Source organism: Strix uralensis, chromosome 1, assembly GCF_047716275.1.
Source record: "Strix uralensis isolate ZFMK-TIS-50842 chromosome 1, bStrUra1, whole genome shotgun sequence".
NCBI classification, from domain to species: Eukaryota; Metazoa; Chordata; class Aves; order Strigiformes; family Strigidae; genus Strix; species Strix uralensis.
The window spans coordinates 43558457-43574713 of NC_133972.1; the positions used below are offsets into that span (position 1 = coordinate 43558457).

Genomic DNA, 16257 nt, shown 5'->3' on the forward strand with positions numbered 1-16257 from the left:
CACACACAAATGCTGTTGGTTTAAATGTATGGTAGCTTTCTCTCCAGTGTCATTTGAATAATTCAGTGAGCCCCACTACCAGCTGTACTTCTGAAGCCTCTTCCATTCTTTTCAGCATTATAATTTTGGTTAATTTTCAATTTTAGGCCCTACGTCTCTGCAATTTGTGTATGAATAACAGAATAATTTTCCTCTTTTGTTTCGCCTTTCCTGTTCCTGAATCTAAATAAAGATGGCTTTTTAGTATTAAAAGTGGAAGAAAATTACAGGTAATTATCTTTGACGGTAAAAACGCTGTAATCAGCGGGCTACATGAAAAATTACTCTAATTATGGCTGCATTTAAGAGAATGGAAAAAAACCTTCTTGTGGATAAAAACCTTAAATTGTCCCCAATGTCTGCTTCAAATTGGATGGCACTGCAGCTGGAGGCTTTGTTCAGAATTGATCCTGGGGAGCTCTGAACCCAAAGTTTCACAGTGGGAAGGGGAAAAAAAGAAAAGAAAACATTTTTCCTAATGTAACAATACGAATGGTAGAAAATGACAAGACTGATCGGTTTTAAACCACTCTGAAGACTGACTGAGCGTGGAAGTTGCTCAAAAAAAAACAAAAAAACACCCCCCAAAAAACTGGTATATTGGTAAGTAGTCTTTGCTTTGTGTCTAATTATAGTGACTGTCCTTTTGCACGACTGTATGTAGCTGTCATTATATGGAGCACTCTGAGGATCTCTATTGACTTCTGATAAATGGCTCAGTGGTTTCAAGGTTCATAATTTGAAGGATGCCCAGGTCTCTAGCCATTAATTCTCGCAGTATGGGGCACCCAGCTTGGAGGAGGAAAGGGCTTTTCTTTTGCAGTAGTTGCTGTGCTTTCCACAAGCTGGCGAGGCTGGAGCTGGCTGGACAGCGTGTTGTGTGCCTGGGCACCTCTCAGGGCTTTGCAAAACATTCCTCAGCTTGCATTGTCTGCTCTTGAAAAACAAAGGAGGGCGCCTCCTTTCTTAATAATTCGGAGTCTCCAGCCTTTGGGAAGAAAGGCAGGGCTCCGAGCTTTGCCTCGGCGAGAAAGCTCAGCTCAGCTGAGCGGCGGAGCCGTGAAATCGCAGCAGAAATGACCGGGTGATGGGGAACTTCTTCTAGGCTTATCTTTGCGCTCTCGAGATCTCCTGTCTTAGTCGTAGCCTTAAAACTAACCAAACCACCAGCTCCCCTCCCCTCCCCCCCCCCCCCCCCCCCCCCCCCCCATCTTTTCTGTCTTTGCTCGCAGATATGTGTTCAGGTAGCGGTGTCTGTGCGTGCAGGCAAGCGGGGGGACAGCGTCCAGCTGCCTGGGCTGAACTGGGGGGGCAGTTCGGGGGGGAGGTGGGGATCCACTAAGGCAGAGAGAAATAGGAGCCAGGCGGGCGTTTTGTGGCTTTTACTCTATATATGAAAGAAGACAAAAACATACAAAGTATATGTACAACTAAAATTCAACAATATATACAGAAAGGTTGCTCGGGGGAAAGGTCCCTCTGGCTCGGGGGGTGAGGCTGCCGTCGGGCAGCGCTGAGCCGTCCTTCCCCAGACCGCGGCGGCGGGTGGTGCCGCGGATCCCTCGCTCTGTCTGTCCTGCTCGTCTCCGGGAGTCTGTCCGGCTGTGTGCGGGTGTGTGCGGGTGCGGGTGAGGGGGCTCTTCGCGGGAGAGACGGTGGTTTCTTCTGAGCCGCAGCCCATTGCATTTCGAGAAAGCATGCAGGTTTTGCTTCGTGGTAATGTTCTAATCTTACAGTATGTTTTCATTTTTCAACCAGTTCTCCTTTTTTCCCCTCTTCTTCTTCTTCTTCTTTTTTTTTTTTAAATCCCTTCTTCTGTCTCTTTTTTTTTTTTTTTTTTTTCCCCAGTCCGGATTTGGTGAATAAAAATGAAGGAGCTTTGACTAGTCTCTCTTTCATCATGTAATGTCTTTAGCTCATTAAACAAGTAAAAACGGCTGCCATGGTAGATTCAGGTTCTTCTTGTGGGCAAAGTCTGTAAAAAGTTTGTTTTGACGTATACTCCACAGAGAAAGAGGCTGGTGCCTTGGAGTCCAAAGGAAAATATCCTAAAGAGAAGTGTCTTCTGTGCGCCAGAATGAAAATTGTGTCTTTCTGTTCAAGATCAATCGCTGAGGTTACTTAAAAAAAATAAAATAAAATAAAGCCACTCTGTCTCTTTGCCGCATCTACAAGTTCACACAGAGCCTGTTAGCTGGCACGGCTTGGCAAAGCAGGGGAACTTCTTGCCATGTCGAGACGAGGCGTTCTTGGGAGATTATTTCTCTTGGACAATTCACATCATTTGTGGTCTCTGCATTGTGTCTTGATGTGGAGAAGAATACCAGTGAGAATAGCCAGGCATGTAGCTGTTGGGAGGCATATTGACTCCCTTGGCAGAAGCTGAAACGTCCCAGACTGGAGGCAGAGCTGGAGAGCGAGGGGAGAGGGCAGCGGAGCCGGGCAGGGGGTCGCTCTCGTGGGGGTTGCTGCCCTGCTTCAGCAGCTTCTTGAATTTGGAGCGTTTGTTCTGGAACCAGATCTTCACCTGTAAACCAAAACGCAGCAGATATTAGGCTGCCGTCAGCACCCGGGGCCCGGCAGGGGGGAGCCCGGGGGCCGTGGGTTTGCTCCAGAGAAGGTCTTGAGAGCCCACGCCAGCCGGGTGAGGAGTTGGGGATGGGGAGAGGGGAAGGAGAGGCAGCTACTGCTGCTCCCGGGCTCTGGGTGCAGCTGGGGAGGACAGGAGAGGCAGAGCGAAGCTGGAAAGCGGGAGGGATGCAGTTTTTAACCCGGAAAGTTATGTGCCCTGCGCAGGCCAGATTGATCGAGCTCTCCTGCTTTAACGCCTCACTCAGAATTTTAGGGGTCATTCGATCGTTTGGGCAAACTGTTGTCAAACTCGGGCAATCATATGATTTGGTGCCAGAAGACAGGAGCCAATAGACAAAGGGTATCTTACAAAGAAATCGCGCATCCGAAAACAGGCATGATCAAGCGGTCCTTGCTGATGTGACGGGGGAGAAGGCACAATAGAACCAGGATTGTGGCTTTATTTTAGAAGTGGCTTTTAAAGAAAGGGAAATTCTCCTTTCTCGGCGAGTAATTGGCGGTCGAGGTTGCTTTGGGTCTTGTCCTGCTCCTAAGCCAGCAGAACTCGCGAGGAGGGAGCCTGCACTCGATGAGGTGTGCAAGGATCGGGCCCACTCTGGCAGATCGCAGCTATTCTAGAAATTATCTATATGTAAGACATCTACACACACATATTCCTTAAAAGTAAACAAAGAAAGAAAACAACTCCCGCGTGTGTATTTGACCTCGCAAACTTTGCAGAGGTAACGTTAGGGCATGAGCAGGGGTGCTTGTCTAGCTGCACGCTCAGGATCGGCCCCCCCCAATCTGTGCGTGCGGGAGAGAAAGCGAGGCAGCAGCGAGACAGAGCGGGCATGCTAAGGATACTAAAATCCCATTTGTAAAACCATGAGGTCTATTCCCATGATTAATGTTTGCTGAGTATTTGGAAACCGCTTGGCTGGAAGCGACCGTTACCGGTGACAATGATAAAACCCTGAAGTTATTTGTTAAGCTCGTAAATTCACATGATTACATTTTACCCGAATTGATCCCATCTATCCATGCACTTCTCCGCAAAGCCCAGCCTGGGAAGCCTGTAATGCCTCGTGTGCCTTTCAAGCTTAAATTAGCAGAATGGCACAGCTAGTCCAACCGCGCTTAACTATGGCTTAACCTGCTATAATTTTGTACACGGCTGTCTTTGATCTTCAGATCTATTATCGCCTTTCGTACATTTTGCCCAAGGGTAACCACTGCGTTTGCGTTAGTCATCCAGGGTGAATTAACTATTGATTTTACAGGTATTTCCTAATGTGTTCCTGCCTCCCCTCTACCTATAGGTTGCTACGAGGCAGCTTTGCTTTGCTTTGAGCTCTACCTCAGGCCCAGCGATTCCTTGCCTTTGTTTGGTTCTCCTGGGCAATTGCATCTCGGTGCTGGAATTACCCGAAAATACAGGCAATTTTTAAATGTTTTGTGTGGCATCGCTCGCCGGGCGGCTGAGGGAAGGGCGCGTTCGGCTCCTTCTGCGGAGGCCGGGTCTCTGTGGCGCCTTAGAGAAGTCTCGTCACACGCAGGTGGGGACCGTGTGCGTTACCTTTTCTACCGTTCCCATACAGAGGCCAAAGCGTTTAGGCAGCCCCGTACTTTGTTTGGCCTTTATTGCTCGAGCAGAAGTTCAGTGATTTGGGATTCCCAGTAATTACCTGTGTCTGGGTAAGTCCTAATGAAGCTGCCAGCTCGGCTCTCTCTGGAAGCGCCAGGTACTGAGTCTGCTGAAAGCGATGATTTAAAGCCTGGAGTTGTAGACTAGAGTAAATGGTTCGAGGCTTCCGAATCTTTTTCCCTTTTCCATTGAATCTGATTTCACCGTTTTCAATCACCGTGGTTTTTTGCTGATCTGCAAGCGAAACAACGCAGCTGAAACATCACCCTCCTTTAGCTATTGAACGCGGGCGTTTCGGCTGCCGCGGCTCCTAAAAACCCCGCGGCCGCCGGCCCCGGCGCCGGTTCAACGCCGCCGCGTACACACAGGCTCCGGCTCCTTACGGGCACGTCGCCACACAGGCTGCTGCTTGCGAGCTACCGGGGCAGAAACCACCCGTCCGGGCACGGTGGGCACGCTGCCTTTCCCCCGGGGAAGGAAAAAAACCCCAAAAAACAAAGAAGAATATTTTTTTAAAAATTAAAGCGCGGCGCTGGCTTCGTGAAGGGATGCCTGGTTTCAGGGCCATCCAGGTTTTACCCAGCTAATTGACTTCGCGTCGCCAGTTCGGTGGTCAGTGAATCACCAGTCCGAGACTTTTAACAATGCTTTCCCCCCCTGCCCCCCCCGCCGCGCCCCTCCGGATGAATACGTACAAATGAGCGGCTCCCTGCAAAAAAAATACATAAATCAGACGGCCCCCGAGCGGAATGCGACCCGCTCGCCTGGAAACTTTCACTCCTCAGGTGTTAGCAGGAATTTTGCCTAGAGCCGGTCCCGCCGTAACAAAGGAGCGGCGAGCGCAGCCCCCTGCCCGCCGGCCGCGGGGCGAACGGGGAGGCGCCGGTGGCCAGCGCCGCGGTACCGCCGGTGGGGCGGGGAGGAAGGGGGGGGGGGGGGGAGCGCGGGGTACCGGAGCAGTAGGCCCGTGGAGGGGCCGCACGAGCAACCAACACACAGACAGACACACAGACGCAGTCAGACAGACAGACAGACACCCTTCTCTCCCCGCGCACCCCAGGAGCGGTTGGGGGGGGGGGGTGGGGGGGTGCACGGCGGGGGTCGTTATGCAGATGCCCGGGGGTGGCCGGGGAGAGGCCGGGGATGGAGGGAGGGTGTTGGGGGGCGGGGGGGGGGGAAGCCGGCAGCGGGTTAGGGAAGTGGTGCCGTCTCACCTGCGTCGTCCGCCCGCGTCTGGCTGGCGGCGGAGCTGTTGTGGTAGGACTGGAGGTACGGGCTGTGCTGCGAGTGGCTCACGTAGGGGTAGGCGGCCAGCGAGCGGTGGCTGTAGGAGCCGGCGGTGCCGGAGTAGGGCGAGCTGTGGTGGTGGTGGTGCTGGTGGTGCGGGTGGGAGCCGGCGGCGGAGTGCAGGCAGTGCAGCGGGTAGTGGGCGCCGGCCATGGCCGGCGAGCTCTGCTGGGAGTGGGGCGGCGGCGGCGGCTGCGGCGGCGGCGGCTGCTGCTGCCCGAACTCCATGAAGGCGGATTTGGAGGAGTCTTGCGCGTCCAGCCCGTCAGCCATCGTAGTCATGGTCATCATCAAAGTTTGGGAGGGAGAGCGCGGCGCTCCCCGGCTCGCCCCCCGCGCTCTGCCTCCTCTCTGCCCAGCCACCGCCGCTCCCCTTACCCGCCGCGGCACCGCTGGAGAAGGCGGCGGTGATTTAATTTAATTTCTTTTCTTTTTTTTTTTTCTTTTCCGCCTTTTTTTTTTTTCTTTTTTTTTCTTCTTCTTCTTCCCCCCCCCCTCCTCTCCGAGGAGCCGTTGTGCGAGGGGCCTCGTTCACTGAGGGAGGGGAGGAAGGGGAGGGCGGTGTGCGGGGTGTGTGGAGGGGGAGGGCGGGCTACTCCCGGCGCTTTTTTGCGCCGCTCTTCCCCTTCATCCCCCCGGCGCGTGGGGTGGGTTGTTTTTTTTTTTTTTTTTTGGGGGGGGGGAAAGGCGTGGGGGGGGGGAGGGAGGGGGGGAGGGAGGGGGTTTAAGGTGGGAGCCGGGAAAGTTGGGGCTCCGGCGCTTCGACTTGAAGGGCAGGGACGCGCACAAGTCGAATGGTTCGTCTCCGGAGGGCAGCGCCTCCCTCATTGGTCACTCAACCCCCTGACGTCACCGCCCCGCCGCGCCGGCAGCGCGCGCTCTGCCCGCGCCCGCCCCCCTCCACCCCCCCACTTTTCCCCACCCGCGCGCAGCGCGCGGAGCCTTGCGCGCTCCGCGAGCCGCGCGCGGGTGGGGAAAAGGGGAGCGCCTACCCCCATCCCCCCTCCACCCACCCCCCCCAGTCACGCATCCCCCCACTACATGACCCCCTCCATTACACACACCCCCCCTCACTCCCCCTTGCGCGGTATTTTCGCTGCGGCGAAGCGACGCGCAGCGCATTCTTCCCCGCTGAAAGCAGCGGCAGCGGCAGCAGCTCCCGTAATCGCTTTCAAATATATGCAAATGGCTACGTGCGGTTGGCGGTTTTGGCAAAGGCTTGATTAGGATATAAACGACCCGAGGAAAAAAAAAAGTGCCTGCGCCCTAAATTTGTCTTTAGATTACAATTCCAGTTGATTTTATTTTATTGTCAACATTGTTAATGATAAAAATAGAGTCGTTTTACAGTTATTTTTACTTTCTGGAAGGAGGCAATTAGACTTCTAATCAGGAATACACAAAAATCTCCCATGATTAACTGCAGTACTTTGTTCAAATTGCTGCTATAAAATTCAGAACAATTTGCCTGTAATGATTATGGACTGGGTTTATTTTGGGAGGTGGAATAAAAGTGGATATAGCATAAATTATCCTCTAATTATACACCAGTGTCGCCTCAATTATCCTCTTATCAAAATGGTTGTCTAACTGCCGCATTTAGTTTCAATTCTCTCCTTTTTTCTATAAAAAGAACTTCATACCTTGTTATTATTAATCCATTTATTATTTGCAAGGGGATTTATATCCGAACATCCAGGTGGTATTACCACTTCTCTTTCAAAGATGGACTAGGGAAAGACATTAAGTTTGATCCAGCACGGCGGAGGATCTCTCTCTCTCCCCTCTCCTCTCTCTCCCCTCTCTCTCCCTCACTCCCTCTCTCCTTTTTTTCCCCCCTTTTCCCTCGCTTAAATCTCCTCGCGTCCAGCTAAGCATGAACTCCAGAGACAGACCCCACCGGAGAGGACTGAGGTAGGAAGGACCCGGCGGAACTGGCTAAGCCTAGAGAAATCCCAAAGTCGCTCTAGATGGGGAAACGGGCTGGAGGCTTCGGGCTTTGAAAACCACCACCGGCACCAGCAGCCGCCGCTTGCAAAACCCCGCACAGCCCAGAGACATCCCCAGACCGAGCCCAGGTCGTGACACTGCCTCCCGCTGCGACATTGCCTGAGGATTGGTTTCTAGATTTTGCAGATTTTTTTTTTTTAAGCGTCGCTTTTGGAAATATTTAGAGGGTTTTTATTTCTGGGATTTTTTTTTTCCTCCCCTATCCCTTTCTTCATTAGCTTTTGGGTTTTGTTTCTCCACAGCCCGGTCATTAGCTGTGGGAAGCCGGGGGACGCGAGCCCCCTGCTTGCGTATCGCACCGTCCGTGGGGGTGGGGGTGAAGGGGGATGCGAAGCGATGCTTGATCGGTGGTAGGGCATAACCCACAGTCTCTCGGCGCTTATAGTTCAGCTGGCTTATTTCAGGGGGGTATGGAGGGGGGGGGTGTCTTTTTTCCTGGGCGGCTGGGATGTTTTGTGCCCCCTTACCCACCCTCTCATCGTCGTTTCACTTCTTGAGCCCTTGGAGTCGGTTCAGTAACTCTGAATGCAGTTGTAAGTGTCTTGCCTTGTTCTCTTGCTTTTAACAAGAGTTCCACTTTAACACGCGAAAGGGTAACCCGATCCAGGCGTTTACAAATCTACAATGAATAAAAATATAGAGAAAGGGGAAGAGAAGGGAAAAAATTCGTACTGGGACTCTTTATTCATAGGTGTAGCTAATGTACTCAATAGGAACAGGTACATTTGGCAGTTTTATTGCTTTATACCCTCCAGCTCGCTGTTAACATCATGAAGGCGTTTTTTCGCAGGTGCACACACTAGTATTTTCTCCAGCAGCAAGAGCATGCATAACAAAAGGTGTCAGAAAATGGGCTGGGGAGTGTTTGCAACACGTTGCTTTCTTATTCCGAAATAATTCCTGCCGCATAATGGATGCTAACCCAGGAACGGGGGAAAGCTGGGCGGGAGAGGAGATCGGTTTGAAATAATACCTATAAGCCGCCTTGGCGCGGGGAATAAGGCGCCTGAGTCTGGCAACGTGAAACAAAAAGGCGAAGAAAAGGCAGGGAGAGGCGGCAGGAGCTGCTCCCTTCGCTGGGCAGCGAACGGAGATACATGGGCACCCCTGGCTCAGCCCGGCTGGCGGAGAGACTGCGGCGGGGCGAGCGGGTGTCGCGCCCCCGGTACAGGCAGCGGCCCCGGGGCGGGCCGGGGCAGCGGCGGCGCTGCGGGGGTGCGGGAGCCCCCGCCGAGTCCTCGGTGGGCGCCGGCGGGAGGGGAGCGCCGGGCACCCGGCGCTGCTCTTCCCCCGCTGTGCTCAGGCATCCTCGTCTGTCGTCAGGACAGTTGACTCCATCCAGCCTCACACCGATAATTTTCCCCAATTTAATTAGGCAAATCTCTCGGTATGGAGCTGCCGGTGATTGGTCGATGTTAATGACTCGGCTGCAAGGAGTCACGCTGCTTGTCAATATTTATTGTTTTCTTTTCTTTTTCTCTCCCCATCCCCCATCTCGTTTTTCCCCATGGCCTCTGGCACGAAGGATCCGTGACGGCGGGGGGGGGGAAGCGCGGCGTGGCCGGGGCACGGCGGGTGGCGGGGCCGGGCTGTCCGGCTCGGCTCGGCTCGACCCGGCACAGCCCGGCCCGGTGCAGCTCCGCTGCGTGCCCGACGGAGCTGCCCCTCGCCCCGTTGCCCCGCCGCCCTTCCCCTCCCCCCGCCCCGTTACCCGCACCGAGGGGTGGAGGGCAAAGGGGTTCAGGGGTCGGGGGGGCAGTAGGGGCGCGAGCCGTGCCCTGATAGCGGCGGCGGCCGCAGGGGTATTTCTTTTCCGAAGGACGGGCAGGCCCCGGGCCCGCGCTCTGGCGGGGGGTACCGGGCGGCCGGGAGGTCCCTGCCCGCCGGGAGCCCGCGCTGCCGGACACCGGTCCTCCCCGGCTCCGGCTTGCGTGCGGCCGAGCTCCGCCACCGGCCTCCTTCTGAGGAAAATAGACCTGAATCAATAGCTCAGGACGCACCGGAGCAGTGGGGTGCTCGTTTCCAGGGTGGGTGACTCATGGAAAGGGGGGGGGGGGCGGACATCCCGCACCTCCTAGTCCCCTCGCAGCGAGCAGGCAGCAGTCATGAGTGGGACGCGGAGCTGAGCAGGCGGGAGCCAACGCGGGGCATCGGCCCAGCTCCCCGGGAGCAGCGCGGGGCCGGGCGGGCCAGCAGTCGGCCCGGTTGGCCAAGGGGCGAGCCAGGGGACGGCTGGAGACTGCCCTGGGGCTGGAGCCCCCGCACCGCCTCCTGGCAGCTCCCGTCCCTCCCCGGGGAAAGGCAGCAGGAGCCCATCGCCCGTGAACCCCCAGCCTGGCTTCTCCGCTCCTTCCGTTGCCAAAGCCCAGCTCCCGGAGAAGGGGACTACAGCCCTGGACGAGGGCCAGAGGGATGCGCCCTGCGCATTGCCCCTCGCCCAGTCCGCTCTGGACCGCGGGTAACACCGGGCCCTACCCGCGCATCCCCGGCCGGGCTTCTTCTCCCCTCACTCCCCGGTTTAAGCTTCCGTGGCGATGCGCTTCGCAAGTCACCCTCGCTCTCCTGGAGGACAGGGAGGCCTCTGCACCCCGAGCGGGATTCGGGCCAGTCCCTCTCCTCCCCCAGGCTGGCAGAGAGCCGCGGGGCAGCCCGCATCCCCCCTCCCCGGTGCTCTCCCGCTCCGCTGCTGCGGTGGCGGGCGGAGAGCGTGGCACCGCGCCCCGGGTCCCATGTGTCCCAGGACTGGATGACTTCGTGCCACCGGTCCTCCGTGTCACCTTAAACCGCGTCGCTTCAATGATGCTTGCGGGCAATACTTTCAAAAGACCAAAGCGTGTGTGCGTGGTTTAAAGTCACATTTGCGAGTCGAAAGATGTCACACAACAGACACAACAGTTGGAAGGAGCTGACGAACAACAGGAAACGGGGTACTATTTTTAGGGTATAATAGGAAGTTAATATAAGCGGCCAGAGGCTTCCTATATGCCTCCGAGCACCTTCTGTTCCATTCATCCATTCATTCATGCGTTCAACAATAACAACAGGGGCAAACAAACATCCCCGTTCCGTTTCTCATCCCCTCCTTCCCGGGAAGTCCTGCTCTGGTGTTTGCCCGGGTGGGCTCTGCCAGCGGCGTCCGTCTTTCGGGTTATTTAGCTTGTTTGTCCGTTTGTTGTGGGGGGGGGAGGGGGGGAGAGATGATGACGCCCCTCAGGCGAGGCTCCCCCAGGATGCTCTCGTTGGGGCGATCCTGCCCGAAGAAGGAGCGTGCAGGGGCTGAGGGCTGCCCTCTGGGAGTCTGTAGCCCCCCTCCCCAATTCACACCAGGGGCCGGGAGAGTGCTGTCCCAACCCGACCGGGGTGGCTGGGAAGGTCCGAGAGAAGCTTCTTTCAGGAATGATGTTAATGCGCGTGTTTTTCCGCGGGAAGCCCGTGTACATGCATGAAGCGGGTCTTGCAACAGGATTTTTAAAAGGGGGCAGCGAAATGCTGGGGGGGGGGGGGGGAGAGAGGTCAAAGGTTAGTGCGAGGTCCCCTGCTTTTTTAGCCACAGAACGGAATGCACAGAGCAGTCGAAAGGCGTTCGGGAGAGAGTGGGAGTCTCCCGCAGAGTGATGAGGGGAAAATCTCGAGAGAAGTGGAAAGCCGGAGAATATTCCCGCTGGCGGCGGTCCCCTCCCGATGCATTCTTGCGGAGAGGCTCCCTCCGCAGAGACACGGGACTCTCCTCGGCTGGAGCGCGGCTTCGGCGGCCGCCAAACTTTAGCCCCCGCCCCGCGCGGCCGTGGCGCTCCGCGGGTGTCCGCGGCCGCACAAGGCGGCTACCCGGCTCGGCTCGGCTCGGCTCGGCTCGGCTCGGCTCGGCAGCTGCCGTCCTGCCCTGACAGTGCGGCTCTGCCCGCGTTATTTACAGCCCCCGGAGAAGCTACAACAAAATATCTCGCCTTGCATCTGCCGATGGCGGTTTTTTCCCCTGGTCTCTCAAGCCTGTTTACCCCAAAACACATGGCCTCCTCTCTTTCTGCCAGCATGTCATATTGCCATCGTCTTAATAGCAGCTGAGCGGTGAGCAAAGGCTCCCGCAAAAGGAGGTCACCTCCTCAAGCTGGAAGCGAGCCATTTTAAGGAGAGACTGGGGAATTTGAGCGCTGCCAGTGCGAGAGCAAGAGCGGAGCGAAGGCTCCTCTGGATTTCAACCCACTAACATTATAACAGACAGGCAGGCGTCAATGGCTTTCCATACCGCGAGTGTGAAGGAAGTGGCGGGGAGGCGGAGGGGGGCTAAACCCCAGCCCAGCCTCGCAGATGGATCACACACGCCGCTCACTATATTGTAGCCTGGGTCAAAATAATAGGAGTCAGAAGGGGAAAGATCCAGAGGGAACCAGCCACTGTCTCTTGTACAGATTTGTAGCGAAGCCTTCGCTGTAATTAAAACCTTACAGCCAGATTCATTCAATGTGCGGCTCTGCAGAGGGCCGGGGGTTGGGGCTTTTTGTTTGGTTAATGTTTTGTCGTGTTGTTGTCGTCGGTTGCTTTCCCTGGTGGGGGGTGTGTGTAGGGGGGGGGGTGTGTGTGTTGGATATCTGCTTTAAAATGGAATTAGGCTTCAGGCGAGTGGCTGCCCGGCGGGGGGACGGGACCCCCGCGGAGGGCTCGGCCGCCGCTTCCCCCCGCACCTGGCCAGGTGTGCATCCACACCGCCCCAACCGAAACCCCGGGGAGGGGTCTCTCCCGCCTTGCCCGCACGGGGAGCCTGACCCCGGCGTGCGGGGTCCCCGTAAAGAGAGTGAGCGGGTGCGTTTGCCCTTCTCGCCCCTCCGCTGTGAGCCTTACGTGGGAGCGGCGGGGGGGACGTTCCCCTCCGTGGGTCAGGGGGAGCCTCCCCGAATGCAGCCGCAGGTTTGCAGACCGCCGGCTGTGAGGCTTTCACTTGGCAGGCGTCCCCGCCTGCTCGGGTGCTGCTGAAACGGAGATGTTGGTTTTAGCGGGGACTTTTGTTGTTTTGTTTTCTTTTCAAATGAAAGAAAAAACAACAACAATTAAAAAAACCCCTTCTTCTGGCAGAAGAAGAAGACGCCATCCAATTTAAAAGCAAAAAAAAAAAAAAAAAAAAAAGAAACCACCGCTCTTAAGTGCCCGTCTTGGAAGGGCTCGGAGGCGAATGGAAACTCGAGGCTCTTTTAAGTCAGCAGAGAGGCTGCAATTTCTCTTGCGGTAGCGGCCGGTTTCTCCCCCGAGCCAAGCGCCGCGCCAAGCCCAGCCGCGCCGGGTCGAGCCGCGGCTCCCCACGGCCACCCGGGTCCTGTCCCGGTGATACCCGCGGGGAACGTGTCACTCCGGCTGCGCTCGGGAAGCCTCGGGTCCCGGCGAGAGGAAGCAGAGGCTTTAATTGCGGCAAACGAGCGCGATGTCCTCTCTCTTCTGCCTGTTTCGCCTTCGTTTATTTTTAGTACACTTCAAATGCCTACACATTTCCCTTGTTGAGATCAGTGCAATTATTTACTCTACCTTTAGGGATGCATTTACCCAAGCATTGAATGGAAATGTAGTAAACACTGCGCGAAGTCAGTGCAGTTATTGAGGTTTATTTAATAGGAAAAGAAGTAAATATCTCGGCTTTACTTGTTTCTTCAGGCAGCCTCGTTATCTAGAGTAGATTGCAAGGCGAGATCTTCGCTCGTTCCCTTGTAATGAGATTGCTTTATATGTTTATCTCGTATCTGTATCTAGCTACAGCCTCTTTTGTCAGGGTCTCAACGGACTATAAAAACAAATCTAAAAGTTAATTTAGAAAGGTAATCCGGAGGGATCCATTATCTGATCTCTCTATAGAAACTCAGCTAGGCGAGATCCCGTATCTGAGGGCGTAAAAAGAAACAGACAAACAGAGCATCGCCTCCAGCAACGTGAATTCCGCCTGCATCCACCGTCAGGAGCGGGAAAGCTCTTGACACCGAGCGCGATTTCACTGGCGGAGTGAAACTGCTTTGCCCGATTAACTGGTCCCGGGCTCACCACGACGCTACCCTCCACCTCCACCCCGCCAAGAATTACTTTTCTTTTTCGCGAGTGGAGACCGTCACCTTTCCCCACCTGTTTGCCCTGACCCCTCTCCCCCCCGGGCATCCCTCGCACGGAATAAATGCAGGAGGAAGGGACGGGCACGGGGCGGGGGGGGGGGGGGGGGGGGGGGGGGGCGGTAAAAGCACGTTAGGTATCTGCAGCATGAGACGCGGGAGGTATCCCGGGGTTCTGACAGCTGGATCTGAAACAAATCAGATCTGGATTAACTTGCCTGTTTTGTGAATTGTCTGCATTTGAGCAAGGAGCCCTCACCCACTCCGCTTCTGGCAGGTTTTGTTACACGTGCCTCTATAAATACATTATCCCAACCCTCTTTCCTCGTTGGAGCTCTCTGTTCAACAAAACAGAAACCAGAACGAGGAGAAGCGATTTTCTTTTTTAAATGAAGACATTTATAAGTAACCTAATTTCGTATCGTGGAAGTAAATTTCATGCTAGGATATATTTTGCACAACATGTAATCTTTTAGAGCCGGAAGACATTTAATTAAAGCCATATTCGGAGAAGTACAGCTTCAAAGCAGTCATACGACCACATACCTCATTCATATTCAGGATCCGTTCGCGAATTCATATTGTTTTAATGTGGGACATCGCCTTTACGGCATAACTCTGCGAGGCCTGGGCAGCACGAGAGATAGATAACACAAAGGCGAGCAGGCAGGGAACAGCACGGGGTGCTTTACCGGGCGGAGAGGTGTCTGTTTAACCCGAAGACCACCGCTTTCTGCTTCGCAGCGCCCGACTTTCCAACGGAGGAACTCCCAGCAACGCACATGCCGTAGCTGGGGGCTGGGGGGAGAGGGAAAAGCCCACCGAGGGTGGGCCGGGGTTAAGCATCCCGAGCGGGGGGCTCCCGCTTCGTTTCCGCACGCTGCTGCCCACTTCGCGTCGCCTTGGGAAAGGCGTGCGTGGGGGCAAGGTTTGATCACATCCTTTGCAATCTTCCCCCCGGAGAGGGTCGGGGGTCCCTTGGCAGCCCCATTTCCTAGCACTTCGGGCGGGCCTGGAAGCGGGCGCGCAGACCCGCGCACCCCATGGCTGAAAGGGGCTGGAGAAAGGGGGATGGTGCCCTACAGGCACCGTTCACGGGCGTCTGTGAACTTCTGATGGCACCCATGCCGTTTGAACGGAAAACACACTTTCTGTTCAAGTTTTCGCCCCATCTCCCGCTCGAATATTCAAACGACGATCAGCGACCCCCGAGGAAATGGGGGTACAGGAAGGGAATAGTCCAGCCCCGCGGTGAGAGCGGAGCTCCCGTCCAGAGCTCAGCCCCCGCCGTCCCTGCGGGGCTCGGGTGCCGCCTGCCCCGGTCCTTCCCGGCTCCGCCGGCGGGGCACTCGCTCTTTCGTTGAAATAGCTCCTAAAAACTGCCCGGAATTCTGTGCGAGACGGATCGGGCCCCCCTCAGTAATTCTCTCTACGGTAACTTCTGTCTAAGCGGCTGCTTGGTCCCTCCAGCCTTTTCCCCCGCCGTACAGCGAGAGGCTGGTTTTCGGGGAGCCGGGGGACTTGTGCGCTCCGGGGTCCTGTCAGCGAGCGCTTTTATTTTCTTCTTCTCGAAAGGGACGGCAAAATACTTCCAAAGGCGCGGAGAAAAAAAGCGAAGCGAAATAAACGGAAAACAATTTTTTCCTCCTGAACAAACATTCCCCCCATCCAGTTCGAGGCAAAATAAACCCGTGGCAAAACCGGTCCCCCCCCGCGCCCCGGGCCGCCCTGCCTGGCGTTGGGGCTGCTTCGTTTCAGAGGGGATAAAATTCAGCGGGCAAATCAAATCAGAAAGGTTCTGGTTAGTTTCCTTGTAGTGGTAATTAAAAGTATTAATTGGTTGTGTCGACAGCTTAAAAAGACAGGTGTTGCTAAAAAAGCCTCATTAATCTTCCAGTCATTGCTAAACGGCGGTGGGAACCGGGCTGGGAGAAGGAGCCGATTGTTTACAAGGGTCTTTCAAGGTTTAAGAATGGAGATTATAATAATACCACCACTAATCGGACGACTTTCTCCATTCCTTTGAAAAATTAAAATAAATCAAGTGGTCTGCCTGCAGCCCTCAGCTAGAATAGGGCAAGAAGCCTTTCATGGACTTCGCCGCGTTTAAAGCAAACTTTAAAGGGTCCGCTCAATTTTATATGCATATATATGGATAAAAAAATGAGGTAAAAGATTCATGCTTTGTGTCTTCAGATTTTTTTCTTTCCGTCAGGTGGCCTGCGGCCCGTGGTTAAAATAAGTTTTACACAAGTTTTCGGGACACTAATCTAAACTTCAAAGGTTCTCGCTACACCGGGCCGGGACCGGTTGTGCTGCCTCCTCCCCCGTGTAAAGCAAGAGTCAGGGGTATCGCTGCCCAAAGCGTGTGAGAACGAGGAAAGGAGGAAAATCAGGGCCCGGCCGTGAGACCCGGCCCCGGCTTTTTATAACGGGTGATTCGGAGGGTTATTTTTTGCTGCCGTTTGTTTCGGGAGGGCTGCTTGGCCGTGCCTGGCGGGCGGCCCCCCGCGACTGCCCGAGCGGGCTTCCCTGAGGGACGCGGTGTGGCTGGCGGAGCGGCGTGCGCTGCCCCTCTGCGCGCGTCGAGGCCGCGGGCAGCCCCGCGGGAGGCCCCCGGGG

At 55.4% G+C, this 16257-nt stretch overlaps 1 protein-coding gene across 2 annotated transcripts; it reads right to left on the reverse strand.

Annotated features, from left to right (window-relative positions):
* Nucleotides 1-2314: 2314 nt before the first annotated feature.
* Nucleotides 2315-6136, reverse strand: DLX6 (distal-less homeobox 6). Of its 2 annotated transcripts, none has more exons than XM_074892295.1 (3): nt 5473-6136; nt 4299-4492; nt 2315-2566 (listed from the first exon to the last, which is right to left on the reverse strand). In XM_074892295.1, the coding sequence occupies exons 1-3, from the start codon at nt 5834-5836 to the stop codon at nt 2315-2317; spliced, it is 810 nt and encodes a 269-aa protein (XP_074748396.1). In that variant the 5' UTR covers nt 5837-6136. The 2 variants fall into 2 exon arrangements, with proteins under 2 accessions (XP_074748396.1, XP_074748387.1); XM_074892286.1 differs by having other exon boundaries at nt 4299-4487; nt 5465-6136.
* Between the last annotated feature and the right edge of the window lie 10121 nt (nt 6137-16257).